Genomic DNA, 19,427 nt, shown 5'->3' on the forward strand with positions numbered 1-19,427 from the left:
ACTGTATTTTGTCAATCCAAGGGTAGTAATTGCTACTTCTCCCATACATTACAAAATGGGATTTTGCATGGTTTAGCTGAAGTCTGTTAACCCTCATCAATTTCTCAATGTTTAACATGCCAGTCTGAAGATTCTGTATAAGCATTTCCCCGGTTTTTGCTGCAACAGTTAGATGTGTGTCATCAGCGAAATAAGGCAAAATAGATTTTGATGCTCCAGTATCACGACATTTTAAATCAAAAGACAGTCCATTGATAGCATTTCGCAGGTCATCAATATATATATAAGAAACAGTAGTGGCCCCAAAACAGACCCTTGAAGGACATCGAATTCAATACTTTTAACTTGCGATTTAATTTCACCAGCACTGACAAACTTCTTTCTATCTTGGAGAAAAAATTCCAATAGACGATAAAACATACCTCGAAAACCACAATTCCTCAGCTTCACCAGAAGAATTCCATGGTCCACTGCATCAAAGGCTTTCACAATGTCCAAAAAAACAGATGCAACTTTCCACCCTTGATCCAGAGCATCGGTCACAAAAGTCGTGAGAAAAAGAAGAGCTTGATCTGTCGACATTGCTTTTCGGAATACAAACATGAGTTTTATTAAAATACTTTTTATTCTCAATAATATAAAACATCCTGCCACTAATACTTTTTTCAAAAAATCTCTGTAAAACCGGCAGAAATGAAATAGGCTTATAATCATTTGTAAAATTTTTTTCTCTGTCCTTTAAAAGCGGAACCACTATAGCATTCTTCATAAAATCAGAAAAAACGCCAACTTTTAGGCACATATTAAATAAAACACAAACCTGGTCACATCTTTCCGAGAAAACATACTTAAGTACACGCAATGAAAGGAAGTCAGCACCCGAAGCATTATTTCTCATGTTCCAAAATGTGGTACGTATCACTAGCAGTTACTGGTTTCAGAAATGCAGTCCTCGGGTAAAAACTGGTGGTATGTTCCATCCTCAGAAAATTTTCTCGTGGAGTTCACTATCCGTTTACCAACAATAGAAAAATGGTCACACATATTATCTAGAATCGAAGCATCAGTGTTGGAATTTTCAGGTAAAATTGAACTTTTGGAAGGGCTGAGAACAGAGTGAATTACTCTCCACGTTTGCCTGGGATTAACTGCACTTTTTTTTAAACTAATTTCGATAATAATTAATTGTCGCTGCTCGTATTCGGCAATTGAGTTCACAATTATATTTCTTGTATCTCACTTTTGCCTCGGGAGACACTACAGAATATTTATATTGCAGTTTTCGATTTGATATGGCCTTAATCAGTCCTCTAGTAACCCAGGGTTTTCTAGGGGTAACATGAAACGCCGGCTTTTTAATAACTGTACAACTTTCTTTTAGTAATTTAGTTATTTCTGAATACCAGAATGAAAACTTTTCATTCACTTGCAGATCACTACTTTCTAAAAAGTCAAATTGAGTGTTCTTTAATTTTCTTCTGAATATGTTAAGAGCCTCAGCATCCATTTTCAATGCAGAAATTTGTGGTGGTATATTCATAGCTGTAGGGACATCAAACTCTCTAATAACAACAAGAACACCAAAATGATCAGAAACATCCTTCAAAATAACATCAGCAAAATCATACTTCACATTAACAAATATATTATCCAGAAGTGATTCTGAGCGCAAAGTCACTCGACTACATATATTAACTGTCGGTCTTAAACCGTAACCCAACATAACATTTAAAAAATCACGAACTCTCGCGTTTACATTTACTGAAAATAGATCAAGATAAAAGTCTCCACAAACAAAGCATGGGCGACAACGTATCCATTTGCCGCTACAACAAATCACTAAGTTCCTGTACATCTCCAGATGGAGTTCAATAAACAACCACCAAAAAGAGAATTGTTCCTGACTTAAAAAGTTTAACCGCCAATGAGTCAAAAACCATACCTTTATTTACATGGAAATCATTCCGTGTTTTCACTTAAATATTCTTTCTGCAATATCAAGCTAATCAACCATGTAATCGTGATCCGCTCTTTTGCGTCTCACAGTCATAACTATCAATTTCAAGTAGACTAATTGTATGATTACGAAGCCACGTTTCATTCAATACAAGCACATCCAACTCAGAAAACTTACATAGTTCGGTTAAAAAATTAAATGAACTAGAAAGACCTTGACAATTCAAATGGAAAATGCTCAAACTTTGCTGACCCGTAGTAGATTTATTTCCAATATCAACTGGAAATTTATATTTAACCACTGGAAAATCCTCCTTCGTTCCCTCATCATAATCCAGATTTAAGACCCCATTCCCCAGAACATCCCAACTCAACGAATTTCTCTCAAGTTTTTTCAATCTATTATTGTCATAATCCAGCTCATTTTTTCAAGACACAAGCTTAGGAGGCAAACGAGGAAACTCATAGAAAAATTAACTCTACTTACACCAACTACAAGTGATCTCCAGTATCCAGGAGCGCCTCAATCAATAAAAAAAGAAAAAAAACTTAAAAAAATAGAAAATAAATTAAAAATAAAATTTATCATAAATAAAATACAAAATAAAAAGATACAACATAACATAAATAGCGACGAAAACCACCCTGCCATTTCATCATAAACAATAAGTACAACAACATGGAACCCTCCATACAAGACAGTAGAACACGTTCCACCGTCTCGTACAAAAGAAAATCCCCGCCGCTGCACCCACTGCCCATACAATATAACAAAAAAAAACTCATGGAAAATAAAAAGGGGAAAAATCTCACTCAAATTAAAAAATACAGGATAATGCAATCGAGGAAAAATATAATTGGTTTTCTTCATCAGGCACACACTTGTGCTAGTGCCCCTAACCACGAATACAAAATTCATCTTATAATAGCAAAAAATGACTCTAAACATCAAAACAAAACAAATGAAATGCTAGAATCAACAATCAAGTAGCTCTGGTATTGGCCCATTATACATATATTTCTCTTTTCTAACGCCCTCTTTCTCAATCTGAATGAAGGGAGTAACAGTATTAGATACCCAAGCTGGAATACTCTTTCTATTCAATTTAGATTTAGTCTCGTAAAGTCTCTTCTGCTCTTCACGAACAAACAATGGAGCATCATTGCCGACATAAACATTTTTCATAGCTTTATTTGAACCAAAAGTCATTTTCTCAAGTTTTTTCCCATTATGTAAGATCATAATCTTCGCCTCGCGTGATTTAACATTCACTTTGAAAATCTTTTGCTCTTTTTTATTCGGAACAATTGTAAATTCTGGAACCTTTGTTAATTCTAAACCATTGGTACATGTTTCTTGAAATAAACTTTTAGCAGTAGCTACATCATCACAAACCATATTCCACACAATAATGTTATTTTCTGTAGATAAATATTCCGCCGACATCATTCTTGCTGACAACGAAGACGTCATTTCACGGTGATATTTTGCCTCAGTTGATATAATTTGCGTTTGCGTTCTTAGGTTAATTACTTCTTCATTTACTGCATTGCAATTTTTTTCAACTTGAGCAACATTGGACTGTAATACTGTAATATAGCTTGAGCATTTTCTATAGAAATCACTCGATTCTCCAGATTAGCCAATCTTGTGTCAATTAACTTTAATGTACTTTGAGACTCCGTTACGATTTCAAGAATTTTCGAGAAATTGTCCGCTAATGACTGGATCGAAGCACGATTTATTGACTTTTGCGATGAAGATGAATGCCCAGATTCGTCATGCGAAACCGATCCAAATTGTTCCTCTGTTTTACGTTTACGCTTATTCCTCGTCATCACAAACCAGTAAGTAAAAAATTAGAATATTCTTACTGGAAAAAGTACTTCTTATTTATCCACGTAAGTACCGTCGTGCAGTTCGCTAAGCCGTTGATGCACGACTAACACATAAATTGCCAAACAGGAACTCCTCAAATCTTCGCATTGGAACTCTCAGCTAATAAATTGACTTCTGTTTATGCGTAATCATTAATTAGCAGACTCCTTACATAAAAAAAACTTGTTCGCATTCACAAAACAAGACTCCGCCCACTTTGCTATTTCAATTCATTTTATCTCACATCAACCTAGGTTAAAAGCACTAGCCAAACGATGTTACTCGGCTGATAGCTGATTCATTACTGAAACTATTGCTACCACAACTACTACTTCTAATGCGACTGCTACAAAGGCTGAGTATATTAAGTTGGATATTTGAGATAAGGTTGATACAATATTTGGGAAGTTGAACTAAATCATAACACACAATGTCCATACCGGTTTTCAAAAGGGCATATGAGCAATATCTTAGGAACGGCTTAGGGCATTAAGTTAAAACTTCCAGGGCATGATGAGCGGGATGATCAACTGGTCAAATGACAATGTGTGTATACTACTACTACTGTTATGTCTCGTTACTACTAAGGCTAAGGGCACGAAGATGGAAATTTCAGGTAATTATAAGGAGAAAGTTCAATTAAATCAAAACATACTCTGTGCATGCAGGTTGTCAAAAGCGAGTATCTCAGAAATGGCTTAGGGTATTCAGTTGGAGCTTTCAGGGAATGTTGATGGGGATGATTAATTGACGAAAAATATGCAATACGTGCACGCTTCTACTACTTCCATAGTGACTACTGATAAGGTAGAGTTATTAAGGTGAAAATTTCAGGAAATTTTGAGGGGGAATTTGAACTAAGTTAAAACACTATGTGCAATTATGTGCATATAGGTTGCCGAAATGGCATATTAGCAATATCTTTGGAACGGTATTGAGTATTAAGTTGAAACTTCTATGGCATGAAGAGAGGGATGTTCAACTGACCAAAAAGGCAATATGTGCATCCTAGGAAGATATTCAATAAACTGCGGAGTACCCCAAGGCTCCCCTCTTGGCCCCTTGCTGTTCGCGATTTATATAAATGATCTTCAGCACACACTTTCTGAGTTGATAACGGATTTGAGTAAAGAGACTGCAAATTCGAAACCAAGAAAATCACTTGTTCTTTTTGCCGACGACACCAAGCATTCAGTTATGGCACTTACTGAGAGTCAACTTTTGTCCTTAATGAAGGAAGATATGACCCGCATAGAGAGATGGATGAGACTTAACAAGCTCAAAATTAATTAAAACAAGTCTGCCTTTATTGTTTTGGGGAAATCGGCAAACTATTACCCGTGGCTAAAAGAACTTGATATTGGTGAATGGGTCATATCACGAAGAAAAGTTGTGAAATATTTAGGCGTTCTGATGAAACAATGTGTTTTTCAGAACACATTCAGTGCATATCCTTGATGATTGCAAGAAACCTAAGATTGTTAAGAAAACTGAAATAACGAGTTTCCTCAAAAATTGTTACGGCTGCTTTATTTTTCACTAATCCATCCATATTTATTGTATTGTTGTTCAATATGGTCTAATACATTTTCGACCCGTCTAAAGCAGTTGCGTTCAGTACAAAACCAAGGGATAAGAGGGATATATGCGGTTGAGAGCCGAACTTCCGTAAGATCCATCTGCTCTCGCGTCCAAATACTGCCGTTCTCTGGATTAAGTCATCTTTATAAGGTTTTGTTTATGTCTCATATAATTAATCATATTGTTCCAGTTTGCTTTCGGAATATGTTTTCTACTGCTGCGGATCTTCACAGTTATGGAACTAGACAGGTAAGCCAATATAGGAGACCACTTAAAGGTGTCGACAAGGTTGGTATTCTCCAGTCACCATGCTCTTCTAGCGCTGTGGAATGGGTTGCCTTCTTTGTTGAAAAATGACTTAAATAGGACTGATTTTCGTTGCCAGTTGAGACATCATTGCCTGTATGAGTGTGAGTTTTTTTTCCGAGCAGAATTATAATATTGTGTTGGTAGATGGAAGGTGTGGTAACCCGATGCATATGTGTAATGTAGAGTATTCTAGGAGTAGCCATACAAGCCCAGGATGCTGGGCTTAGTGCTTTTCCTGTATATATTAGCTATGTAATAAAGATCTCCATTATTGAAAAAAAAAAAATTCCGGCTGCTATTAATACTACTGCTAATTCTACTACTCTGTGAGTATTACTACCACTAAGGCTATGAAGGTGAATATTTTCGGAAATATTTAGGGTTAATTCCATCTGAATCAAAACACACTGTGCATACAGGTTGTCAAAAGGAGGTATCAGCAATATCTTAAGAACGGCTTGAAGTATGAAGTTACATCTTACAGGACTTCTTGCAGGGAATGTTGAACTAACCGGAAGGCAATATTTGCACGCTACTACTACTACTGCTACTAAAGCTAAGTGTATTCTGGTAAGAACTTTGGGAAAGTTGGGAGGATGTTGATTTAAATCAAAACACTCAATGTACATGCAGGTTGTCAAAAGGAATCGGGGTATGTTGAGGCGGATTTTGAAAAAAACAAAAGACAACATGTGCATACTAACTACTACTGCGATTACTGCAGCTAGTGAGGCTAAATGTATTAAGGTGAAACTTTCAGGGAATGTTTAGGGGGAGATTCAACTAAACCAAAACACACTATATGCATTCAGGTTCTTTAAAGGGCATATAAGCAATATTAGGAACGGCTAAGAGTATAAAGTAGAAACTTTTAAGGTATATTGAGGGATATGTTGAACTAAATCAAAACCTACTCTGTGTATACTGCTCTGTGCATACTGTATACTGGCCCTCTGTGTATACTGCTAATACTACGTACTATTGTCGCTACTTCTGCTACTACTACTGAGGCGAAGGGTAGGAAAAGGAAACCGTTAGGAAATGTAGAATTAAATCAAAACCTACTCCATGCATGCAGGTTGTCAAAAGGGCGTATCAGTAATATTCCAGGAATTGTCTGGCACTAGGATATTAGGCTTAAACTTTCGGAGTGTTGACCTAACCGCAAGGCACTATTTGCATACTACTTCTATAACTGGTACTACAACAACTGCTACTACTGCTTAAAATAAAACTCATCCATCATCTTTAAGTAACGACGAGGACTACACTGTCTTTCCATCATAAAAACAACAAACTTGGAAATGTTTTATTCTTTAAATTTTAGTATTAAAGATCCTATTTTATTGTAAATTTTATTTTAAGTAGTTTGCTGAGGACGGCTCTTGGATATAGAGCCGAAATATTCATAAAGTTCAAACAAATTTCACTGTCTTTGTCTTTCCCTATTATTTTATTTCTTGTTGTTTTTATCCATAATCTTTCTTTTGCAAAACACTATTTCAAATATTTGTAGATGAGAGCTTGAACCCTCTTGAGTAGAGTTATCTGATTGCTTTGTAGTTAGGGAGGAGGCAGATGCCTCAAGGTGCAATTTAATGCCAGAACATCGTAATTCTCATTGAGCCTTCAGATAAATACTGGATTAGTTCTAGGGCAGGGGCGGGGAGAGGTAGATATTGGTGTACTATCCCTCTTGATTTCTGTGAATATTTCTGGTCTAGGCTGTTATTATGAAAGTGAAGAGTAACATTAAACCCCAAAAAGAGCATAATTTATTCTGTATAGGAGGGAGCCTACCCCTTCCTCATCCCGAGCCACCCCTCCGTGGTCATAGAAACTTCGGAGGAGGCTCATATCTGGTCATTTTGTTACCCTTTAGGGCATCTGATATACATTTCGAGGTACCTATTTTGTACTTTCTCTGTCGCTCCTCACTTGGGGATTTTTTTTTTTGGGGGGGGGGGAGAATTTTCAGCGAGGGAGGGGGGGGTTCCAATTTTAATTGAAATATTTTCTTTGCTCCAAATTATATCGCATATTGAAAGAAAGATCTCAATGCAGACGTTGAAGTTGGCTAATCAAATGTCTTCGAGGTAAATCAACTTGAAAGTAAACTGTTCATAAAAGAATATTATCTGGGCAGCATTTTCAGCATATACATATTTTCAGCGTAGGACTGACGTGTAAGAAAGAGGGATATCGGGGGATTTTTCCTTGGTAGGGACGTGTGCAGGAACCTCTTACGTCCTTACGAAGAAAGGAAAACGTCCTTACGTTTTTTAATTGTTTTCTTTTAGTGTTAATAAATTGCTTGCTTGAAGGGGGCCTCAGGGCCCAGAGCCCTTCCCCCTCCAAAGTTCTAAATCTTCTTGAATTTCATGGTACTTACTATTCAAACTCTCAAATAAAATTCCTTTTTTTTATTATTACCGCCCTCCCCCCCCCTCCATGGAGAAAAGTATCATGTCTTCTCTTTGAACAAATCCCTTGTATGGACCTGGTCCTTGTGACTCAACCTTGGGAAATCAATTCCGCCGTGAAAACCCGGACCCAGTAGTTTAGAATGAATTTTTGATCGTGCCTGAAATACATCTTGTTGGTTTTACCTTTTTTCATTTTTTTTTCACAGCTAGAAAAGTAAAAACTCATGTAGCTTATTTTGTTTCTCTAAAATTTGTTCTTCTGAAAAACGCTACTGAATCTTCCTATTCGGTAGTCACTATATTACAAAAACAGAAAGTGGAATATCGACTTTAATTCTCCTATATTCTGCATTGTATAGAAAAGGTTCGTATACGTCCTGGAAATTATAGGTTCAGTGCCTCTTTAAGTTTATCTCCGTGATTTAGTACCTTATGGTAGTATATATTTACCATATTCACAAGAAATCAATTTTACCTGAGACGGCAGAGGAAGGAGCTTAGGTAACTTGGAAACACCTTCCTAGGACCTGAATAAATAACAACATAGTTAATGCACCATAATTATATAGTAAAAAAATAGTACTGTAACAAAAAAGGTTATCTTTTTGCTATATTTAAATATATATTGGGATTTCTCGTTGAAGTGGGCGAGAAGTGAGCACAGGCGTATTTGGTGCAGTTTAGTTATTTGAACCTCTTTTTTCTTTTCCAGGAATCTTCAATGGAGCCATTAATTTTCTATGGGAACTCATTTTATGTCGAAGTTTATCAAAGCTGCCAAAATAAATACTACGGACTATTTGCAGAAGAGGAGGGATGGCGAATCCTGGATGTCATTCGCTAAAATTGACTGAGGTCTGGTGCAGCGATTTCACAGTAATGTGAATATGATATAACTGAAATTCCGATATCTATCAGTAAAATTTTGTGCCACCCCTTCCCTCACAAATTTTGGCTGGTGAATCCTCTCACTATTTAATTCTGTTCATTCTGCCAGGCACCACGTTTAATTCCTTTTATTTGTCTTTCAAATTTCAAGTCCATTTCAGTTTTTAATAAATTCACATTTTCTTATATTTAAACACAACCCACACTTATCCATAAGAAGGATGGATTTGATGCAGATTAAAGTACTTCACCTCATCAGAGCCTTTTTACACGAATGCGTGGTCTTCGTTGCTGAGCCAATATATGAAGCTAATGAATTATTTATTTAATTATTTGAATGATTTATTCCATAATGTCTTACAATTTCGGTCAAAACAGGAGAAGAGCTGCTTTTCCCATAACTCAGGAGTTTTTCGCTTGTATTTTTATGTCATGTGATGTTTTTACCTGATTGGTCCACTGGAAGGGCAAGAAAGAGGGGATTTAGTTAGAATTTAGATTTCCAAAATATAAAACACGTATGTGTGTTATTTTGATTTTTTTTTTTTTTTTTTAAGCGAAAGTAGGTGAAAACTGCAAAAATACTTAACATGTACCTCTTTTATTTACTAAAATGCTACAGAAATTTTACATGCTATTTTAAAAGTCTTCGTCAGATTTTAAAATCAGTTTTTGTGAGAGCTTAAACTAGTATAAAAATCTACCATTTTAACCCTTCTTGTATTTTCCATAGTCTGGCTCTGAAATCTTTCTTCGAAAGATTGAATAGGATATACTAGATACTTTCCAGAGGCACTGTCAAAGGGTATTAGTCGCTACTGTTCTGTTTTAGTAAATAAATAAGCCAAACTATGACAAAACTGTAGTTATGAAAACAATATTAACAATCAGAAAAGAAACTTTGAGGGGTAGGAGCTTTCCACAATTTGGCTGTCTGCCCGGTTATCTGGCTAATTACATTTGAAAGTTTTTTTTCGTATGCTGACCAATGGTCCACGAAGCGCAGGCATCGGTCTCCTGATTCTATGCCTTGATTCTCCTCATTCTGATTTTTGCCATTACAGCATTATTTAAGAACATGCTATCAGATCTCAGTCAAAAATATTTGGGAAGCAACGTTGAGTGTCCTTATTACGCCTCTTGGGTATGCAGCCAGTTATTTTGAGGGAAAATTTCAGGCATCGATCTCCTGATTCTATGCCTTGATTCTCCTCATTCTGATTTTTGCCATTACAGCATTATTTAAGAACATGCTATCAGATCTCAGTCAAAAATATTTGGGAAGCAACGTTGAGTGTCCTTATTACGCCTCTTGGGTATGCAGCCAGTTATTTTGAGGGAAAATTTCAGGCATCAATCTCCTGATTCTATGCCTTGATTCTCCTCATTCTGATTTTTGCCATTACAGCATTATTTAAGAACATCCTATCAGATCTCAGTCAAAAATATTTGGGAAGCAACGTTGAGTGTCCTTATTACGCCTCTTGGGTATGCAGCCAGTTATTTTGAGGGAAAATTTCAGGCATCGATCTCCTGATTCTATGCCTTGATTCTCCTCATTCTGATTTTTGCCATTACAGCATTATTTAAGAACATGCTATCAGATCTCAGTCAAAAATATTTGGGAAGCAACGTTGAGTGTCCTTATTACGCCTCTTGGGTATGCAGCCAGTTATTTTGAGGGAAAATTTCAGGCATGGATCTCCTGATTCTATGCCTTGATTCTCCTCATTCTGCTTTTGCCATTACAGCATTATTTAAGAACATGCTATCAGATCTCAGTCAAAAATATTTGGGAAGCAACGTTGAGTGTCCTTATTACGCATCTTGGGTATGCAGCCAGTTATTTTGAGGGAAAATTTCAGGCATCGATCTCCTGATTCTATACCTTGATTCTCCTCATTCTGATTTTTGCCATTACAGCATTATTTAAGAACATGCTATCAGATCTCAGTCAAAAATATTTGGGAAGCAACGTTGAGTGTCCTTATTACGCATCTTGGGTATGCAGCCAGTTATTTTGAGGGAAAATTTCAGGCATCTATCTCCTGATTCTATGCCTTGATTCTCCTCATTCTGATTTTTGCCATTACAGCATTATTTAAGAACATACTATCAGATCTCAGTCAAAAATATTTGGGAAGCAACGTTGAGTGTCCTTATTACGCATCTTGGGTATGCAGCCAGTTATTTTGAGGGAAAATTTCAGGCATCGATCTACTGATTCTATACCTTGATTCTCCTCATTCTGATTTTTGCCATTACAGCATTATTTAAGAACATGCTATCAGATCTCAGTCAAAAATATTTGGGAAGCAACGTTGAGTGTCCTTATTACGCCTCTTGGGTATGCAGCCAGTTATTTTGAGGGAAAATTTCAGGCATCGATCTCCTGATTCTATGCCTTGATTCTCCTCATTCTGATTTTTGCCATTACAGCATTATTTAAGAACATGCTATCAGATCTCAGTCAAAAATATTTGGGAAGCAACGTTGAGTGTCCTTATTACGCATCTTGGGTATGCAGCCAGTTATTTTGAGGGAAAATTTCAGGCATCGATCTCCTGATTCTATACCTTGATTCTCCTCATTCTGATTTTTGCCATTACAGCATTATTTAAGAACATGCTATCAGATCTCAGTCAAAAATATTTGGGAAGCAACGTTGAGTGTCCTTATTACGCCTCTTGGGTATGCAGCCAGTTATTTTGAGGGAAAATTTCAGGCATCGATCTCCTGATTCTCCTCATTCTGATTTTTGCCATTACAGTATTATTTAAGAACATGCTATCAGATCTCAGTCAAAAATATTTGGGAGGCAAGGTTGAGTGGCCTTATTACGCCTCTTGGGTATGCAGCCAGTTATTTTGAGGGAAAATTTCAGGCATCAATCTCCTGATTCTATGCCTTGATTCTCCTCATTCTGATTTTTGCCATTACAGCATTATTTAAGAACATGCTATCAGATCTCAGTCAAAAATATTTGGGAAGCAACGTTGAGTGTCCTCAAAATATGCTATCCCTCAACATAACTTTTCAGATCTCAATCAAAAAAATTTGGGAAGCAAGGTTGAGTGTCCTTATTACGCCTCTTGGGTATGCAGCCAGTTATTTTGGGGGAAAATGTCGCAGTTAATTTAGATAATTCCGTGTTAAAATGAGGCTGTAGATAAACATATTTTCAAAACACTTTTAAATGGAAAATTGTAAATCCAATGCATCAACAGGTAGTGTCATTGTATATCAGTTGTCTGCAGTCAGTCTCGTCGAAACCACAGCCTAGTCTTTGCAGTCAAAACTTACGGAAAATATGTCCAAGCATCAGCATTTGTGACGTAACTTGTATGCAAACTCGACCATTCCTGTATTCTACAACTATGTAAAAAACCCCGGAAAAAAATTGACGGCGGCGTCAGTGAAAGAGAATTAAATAAGAACTCACATATTTAGGCAGTTTTTCAAGTAAAATTTATGTAATGGCTGGAATAGGTTTGTCTATTATGGTTTACATCAACACTAGTGTAATGGAGCCGTCACGGAACAACGTTTTCAGGTCAAAACACGTATGATCTCCATAAAAAGTAATTTCTCAAATATGAATAGATTTAATATCAAACAATACAGTTATTCACACTATAAAGATAAAATAACTCAAATTATAGCAGCATCTACAATAAAGGCAGGTTAAGTGCGTGGGGGGCATAATGACGTCCCAAATTTGGTCACAATCCTGCTCAAATGATTTTTGACAATTTTTGTTAGTTTGAAATAAAAACAGGATTGTTAACAAACAAAGCTTTCTTGCTAAAAAGATTTGAAGCAGCATTTTCAACTTTAAGACAAGCATTAAAAAAACTGTGGAAGACAAAATTCGTCCCCACTTACTTCTTAAATAAAAAAAAAATAATTCAAATTTTTGGTTTGAAACTTCAAATTCTTTCACTTTTGGGCTCAAATCCTTTTAAATCCAAAAGTGCAAAAATAGTGCTCTAATTTCGTAAACCGTAGATTGTAACAAATTTTTGTTACTATGTAGGAAACAGAACAGTAGTGAAATACTAATATGTTCTACATTAGGTCAGGAAAATTAGGCCTCATGTATATATACAGAGGACTTCCACACACGGTAGAGCACACTTGTATTTACTTGGAAAAAAAAGTTCAAATGCCTAAAATAATCCAACTGAGAATTATGAAAGTCTATTGCTAAGCAGAGGATTTTTTTGCGCAATCCAATTGTTGAATGTGCCTTTCATTTATTCTGGTTTATTTTATTTATGTCTATTTGCCTCTCGTGTAGTGTACTTCAAAAGGTTAGATTGTTTTTTTTGGCAGGTCCTTGTAGAAATATTTGCCTATTTTCTCTTAATGTTGTTCCACTGGCTGATACTACTTTCGTTTTTCTCTGCTTTTGTCTAAGTCTGCTATGTCTAAGGAAGGTATAAACAAAGAAGAAATGGAATTAACGAAATTACAAAATACATCAAGAGCCTATTTCTTAGCTTCTGTCTGTGATGATTGAGCATCAATACTTTTATATAATGATGAATAATAATCTTCTTCAAGGTCATAGAGGTCGGCAGCCATTTCGTCTCTTATTACCATAAGCTTTTTATCGATATCCCTTTGAACAGTCGCTAACGCCGAAGTTCTGTTTGATATAGCATCGTTTAATGATTTAAAATCGTTCAAAATCAAATATTCTTTAAGGCTTGCAACTAATTTCATTAATGATTCACCAGCACGGACCTAAAACAGTGTGACAAATTATTAATTTTTGAAGGTATTAACCTTCAAAATCACATCAGAAGATCTTAAGAATCATACTCAAAACAAGCTTAAAAATTGATACCCATAACGTTTTAAAGGTTACTCTGTCTTTGACAGGTTGCAACTTCTTAATTTATGAAATAACATAATAAGCTTTTTCCTATGATTATACTATGTTTAAGCATTAATCACTATTATGAATTGTAAATTGGTTGACTATCTTCTTTTTATATAGATTTGTTTGTGATTTAGAGACAATTCATATCATACATTCGTTCATGCTTGTCACTTATCTTGCTATACCCATTAACCGATGGGCATTAGAATGAGGAGTGTTAAAAAACGAGAGTTCGGGGTTTTAAGGTCGATTTGTCCGTTTCACAGGTTGCAACTTTTTAATTTGTGTAATCACATAATGATTATTTTTCCCTTAACAAAACCTGTCTAATAACTGTAATTGCTGTTTTACACGGAATATTCTTTTTTCTGTTTATTGTTTCCTGCTAATTTGATTTAGCAGGGTTCCCACTCCTGGCGATTTATCGCTATTTTAATTGATTTTGTTTTTCCTGAAAAGATTTCCAATAATATTTGTGAAAAATATTTCCCATTTTCTAGCTGTAGTTTTTTAGAGCTTCCTGTGCTCATAAGTATATTTGGCATATAAAATCCCACCAAAATAAAAAAAAGTAAAACATTTGAAAAGCAGAGAAGTACTGTCATGGCTTTGAAAAAAAAGAAACAAAAGCCAAATGAGTGCATAAATAATAGGTCTGAGTGTCTAATGATTTTAATGCTAGGCTTGGGGTTTTTCAGTTTTTCTAAACATAATTTGTCTTCAGGACAGTGGTAAACTTGGTCTTTAGGAGATATAGCCGTGCTATGACCACCAAAAAATATGATGCATTCAAGGGCACCAATTAAGGGGGACAAGAAGAAAATCGCCCAACCTAGATCTTGAAAATACATTCCATTATTAAAAACTCGTAAAACGCATAAACGTAAAAAATAACATCCGAAAGAGAAGTTTTCCAAAGAAAAGTAAAGAGCCTAAAACTGACAACAAGGAGGAGAAAAGTTCTATAATATTTCAAACTTAAAATGACCAGAAATTACTATCAATAAATAAATAGGACTCGAGACGCACAGAAACTAAAATAAACAATAAATTGGAAAGACAATAGATAGGCTACTGACATAGACGGATAAATAAATCGCAAAACGATTTGATATTAAATGAATAATCAAGTCGAACTTAAAACGAACAGAAATAGCTCTGTCAACTTACCATATTAGCAGCTCTGACAAGCATTTCAAACTGTTCTTCTTCACACTGCGTCATCCTACTGACTTGCCCTTCTTCCTCAACTCTGGCCAACTTTACAATCTCTATACAAATAAATGTTTTCTTTATAAATGTTAATGAAGTTCAGAGAAAATAAGCATTTGCACATCAGATAAAAATGCATAGATACTCCTTTTTGTAAAATAGAAAATGAATAATCACATTATGTTTTAGCACTTTGACAAAGAATAGAAAGTAGTTATCCTCAGTATAACATAGAAAGTTTGTTATCCTCAAATACATAATTTCAAGACAAAATTGTTATCTCAAATTTTGATTGGAAGTGTTTGGGGAAATGATGGGCGTGGGAGGGGGGTCATTTGCCCTCTGATCAATTTTGACTAATAAAAAAGACACTAGTCCTCTCAATTTCCAATCAAATGAGCCCTTTTTGAAGCTTCTTCAACAAAACTTTCTATAAAAACCTTATATGCCCCAAGGACATAACTTACTATCCTTGTCCTGAGGGCTATGGGGGGAGGGGGGTTGTCATCCTCAAAGACATGATTTCCAGACCTTTCAACTACGTTGAACAGAATGGTCATATCAAAATGTTGATCAGAATAGTTTGGGGAAATGATGGGCGTGGAGGGTGAGGATGATTTTCCCTCTGATTACTTTTGACTGTTAAAAAGGACAATAGTCCTCTCAATTTTCAATCAAATGAGCCCTTTTTGAAATTTTTACAACAACGCTTTCTATAAAACCTTGTATGCCCCCAGGGCATAACTTACAACCTTCCCCTGATGGCTGTGGGGGGGAGGGGGGTTGTCATACTCAAAGACATAATTTCCGGACCCATCAACTACGTTCAAAAAAATGGTTATATCAAAATGTTGATAGAAAGTGTTTGGGGAAATGAGGGGCGTGGGGGGGGGAGGGCATTTGCCCTCCAATTGCTTTTGACTATTAATAAGGGTACTAGCCCTCTCAGTTCCCAATTGAACAAGCCCTTTTTGAAGTTTATAAGACAACACTTTCTATAAAGGCCTTATATGCCCCCAGGGCACAACTGACAACTTCTGCCCTGGGGGCTGTGGGAGTTTGTCATCCTCAGACATAATTTCTGTACCTTTCAACTACGTTGAAAAAAATGGCTATCTCAAAATTTTTATTGGATGTGTTCGGGGAAATGGTGGGCGTGTTAGTTGTCCTCCAATCACTTTTGACTATTAAATATGGCACTAGCCCTTTCAATTTCCAATCGAATGAGCCCTTTTTGAAGATTCTATGATAATGATTTCTATAAAAACCTTATATGCCCCCAGGGCATAACTTACAACCAATTTCAAATCCAATGAGCCCTTTTCAAAGTTTCTACAACAACTCCTTTGATATGAAATGCCCTGGTCTAAAAAAAAAACACACTAAAAACCAAAAAAAAAAAAATTATACACTGTACCAATATTGTTCTTTACTTAAAAGGGAGGATGCGGCACTAGACCCTTAAGGTCCAAACCGGCGGTGCTGATCTCCGTTTCGTGGCCCTTCAGCCAGGAAGTGCAATGGGGTTCTTTACTTAGGCAGCACTATTGTGCTGCCTATGATATACCTTCCGGACAAATACATTAAAGTGATTAGTAGCTTGTTTTGTATTAAATCAGGAGTTAAGCAGGGTTGTGTTCTACCCCCATTTACCTATATGGATCATTTTGATGGACTTTGTCTTAAGGAGCAGAGTAAAAGCAATCATAGAACACAGAATCAAATGGGGAACTAAAATTTTCCTTGACTTGAATTATGTTGACGATTTAAGCACCCTAGATGAAAGTGTGAGCAAAATGAATGACATTTTAGAGGTTTTGCAAGTTCAATCTGCTAGAATAGGTTTGAGAATCAATGTTAAGATTGAAGTTACTAAGGCTAGGAATAAGTGAAGATGAAAAGGTGACAGTGGGTAACAAAAACATTGATCAAGTGGACAGCTTCACTTGCCTTGGTAGTATTTTTAGAAATAATGGTGGGTGCAGTGAAGATATAAAAAGTAGAATAGCCAAGAACCAGAGTGTTTTTCACACTTGAAGAAAGTTTCTATGGCTATAATGGGAGAAAGGTTGAGATGGCTAGGGCACCTTCGGCAGATGAAGGATGACAGATTGCCAAATACTGTCCTTTTTGGCCAACCCTCTGAGGCTAAACAGAAAACTGGTTGTCCTTGTTTAGGGTGGCAGGATGTTCTAAGGAAAGATATAATTGAAACGGGAGCTTCCTGGATGGGTCTAAAGTGACGGGATTTCAATAGATTGGGATGGAAGAGGAGTGTGCCTAGCCGTGTTGGCCTCAGGCAGCTTGGTGTTGCAACGAGTTGTAAGAAGTAGTAGTTTAAAGCTACAACCAAAATGAGTACTTTTATGCTTGTAATGACAAAACAAGAAATACATGGAAGATTCCCAAGTTCAATCACAGAACAGTTCTTTTTAATATAAAAAGCTAGAATGCCCACAAACTCCTGTTATCAAGATTGTTCCTGCTGTATCTCATATTTTCTATACAGTGAGTTTATTTTTTGAAGTTCAAATATTATAAATTTTTAAATTCTACACTGGATTGAAAAGACAAAATCTATACTGTAAAACAGCCTCTGCTGTTCTAATAACAATCTAGATTATGGCTATTCTATTGACAACTTGGGACCATAAGTTTGTAATTATGATTGCGGGATAACCAGAATTTAAAAATAAATCTTACTGGCTTGTGGATCTTCAATTTTTTTCTAATGTGTAGCTTAAAATTTAACAACCCAGTTTTTAAAACTCTTTGGGTATCTGAAATAATCTTGCGTACTCTAGATGAGGGACCTTTTATTATCTTGGAGACTGATTGACTCAAGAGAAGGAAACTTTTAAAAATGAATCCAGAGGCTAAATTATGCTCTGGAAGATGTTGTCAGACTTCTATCTCTACTCCTTCCCTATTCCTAAGACTTGGAAAATTGTATAGAAAATAGGTCTACAACTTAATAACCTTTGCTTCAAAGCACATCCTTTGCTTCAAAGCACAAGAATGTCAATAGCATTCCAAAAATGGTAGCCTACAAAACAATATATCCACATGGTACACTAACATTGACATGCCATATTAATACATATTGGAATACATATCTTGTGTTTATCATACTTAGAAACAAACTAATCCATTTCTTAACTTATTCAATCAATAAATGTATTTAATTAATACATATTAACCAAGTGAAAACAAACTCATATGTGTTTGACACATTTTTGATAAAAGAAAAAACTATTAAGAAACATGGATCAAAATGTAATAGAAGACTAAAATATGATTAAAGTGACTTGTTGCATATTAAATAGTGAGATTATTATTGCTACCTTGACAATTCATCCTCCACTCCTGATGGTCCAACATATGAATGAATGAAATTTATATTCTGCTTTCAAACAGCACTTCAAAATGGAGCAATAATCAAACAGTTCGTGGTAACGAACTGTAAGGAGCGACCAAGCTCAATGGTAACCGAAACTCTAAAAAACAGAATTTTGGTACCAATAGATACATCAAAAGAATCAAATTTTATTTCTGATTTCAAATATATAAGTTTCATCAAGTTTAATATTACCCATCAAAAGTTACGCACCTGAGAAAATGTGGCTGATTTTCGAAAAAAGAGGGAAAGACCCCCTAAAAGTCATAGAACCTTAATGAAATTCACATTATCATATTCAGTGTATCAGAGAACCCTACTGTAGAGGTTTCAAGCTCCTATCTACAAAAATGTGGAATTTTGCTTTTTTTGCCAGAAAAAAGATCACGGGTGCGTGTTTATTTGTTTATTTGTTTGTTTTTTTCTTTTCCCCAGGGGTAATCGTATTGACCCAGTGGTCCTAGAATATCGTAGGAGGGCTCATTGGAACGGAAAATAAAAGTTCTAGTGCCCTTTTTAATTGACCAAAAAAATGGAGGGCAACTAGGCCCCTTCCCACGCTCATTTTTCTCAAAGTCACCCAATTAAAATTTTGAGATAGTCATTTTGTTCAGCATAGTCGAAAATCTTATAACTATGTCTTTTAGGATGACTTAATCCCCCATAGTTCCCAGGGGAAGGGCTGCAAGTTATGAACTTTGCCCATTGCTTACATATTGTATTGGTTATTGGGAAGTATACAGACATTTTCAGGAAGAATTTTTTTCTGGGGGGGGGGGGGGTGGAGGAGGGGGTTACTCGGGAGAATCTTTCCGTGGAGGATGTTTCTTTGGGGCAAGGGACATTTCTATGAAGGGGGCGCCGGATTTCCAAGCATTATTTAAAAAAGGA

General features: G+C 35.9%; 2 protein-coding genes across 2 annotated transcripts in view; one reads left to right on the forward strand and one right to left on the reverse strand.

Moving 5' to 3' along the window:
- The window catches only part of LOC148948335 (endoplasmic reticulum-Golgi intermediate compartment protein 2), a 43,472-nt gene extending 32,442 nt beyond the window's left edge, over positions 1 to 11,030 (forward strand). The window contains exon 7 of the mRNA XM_089094894.1: positions 8,864 to 11,030. Within this exon, the coding sequence (XP_088951020.1) occupies positions 8,864 to 8,937 (74 nt within the window). The 3' untranslated portion in view covers positions 8,938 to 11,030. The remainder of the gene's footprint in view (positions 1 to 8,863) is intronic.
- A 2,328-nt stretch (positions 11,031 to 13,358) lies between these two features.
- On the reverse strand, positions 13,359 to 18,638 carry LOC148948336 (mediator of RNA polymerase II transcription subunit 22-like). Its single transcript, XM_089093888.1, has 3 exons — positions 18,484 to 18,638; positions 15,098 to 15,198; positions 13,359 to 13,788 (listed from the first exon to the last, which is right to left on the reverse strand). Exons 1-3 carry the CDS (start codon positions 18,518 to 18,520, stop codon positions 13,531 to 13,533), a joined length of 396 nt encoding a protein of 131 aa, XP_088950014.1. The 5' UTR covers positions 18,521 to 18,638; the 3' UTR covers positions 13,359 to 13,530.
- Positions 18,639 to 19,427: the final 789 nt, after the last annotated feature.

Source organism: Artemia sp. Qi Xiang Cuo, chromosome 9 (assembly GCF_049724085.1).
Source record: "Artemia sp. Qi Xiang Cuo chromosome 9, ASM4972408v1, whole genome shotgun sequence".
In the NCBI taxonomy this organism is placed as follows: Eukaryota; Metazoa; Arthropoda; class Branchiopoda; order Anostraca; family Artemiidae; genus Artemia; species Artemia sp. Qi Xiang Cuo.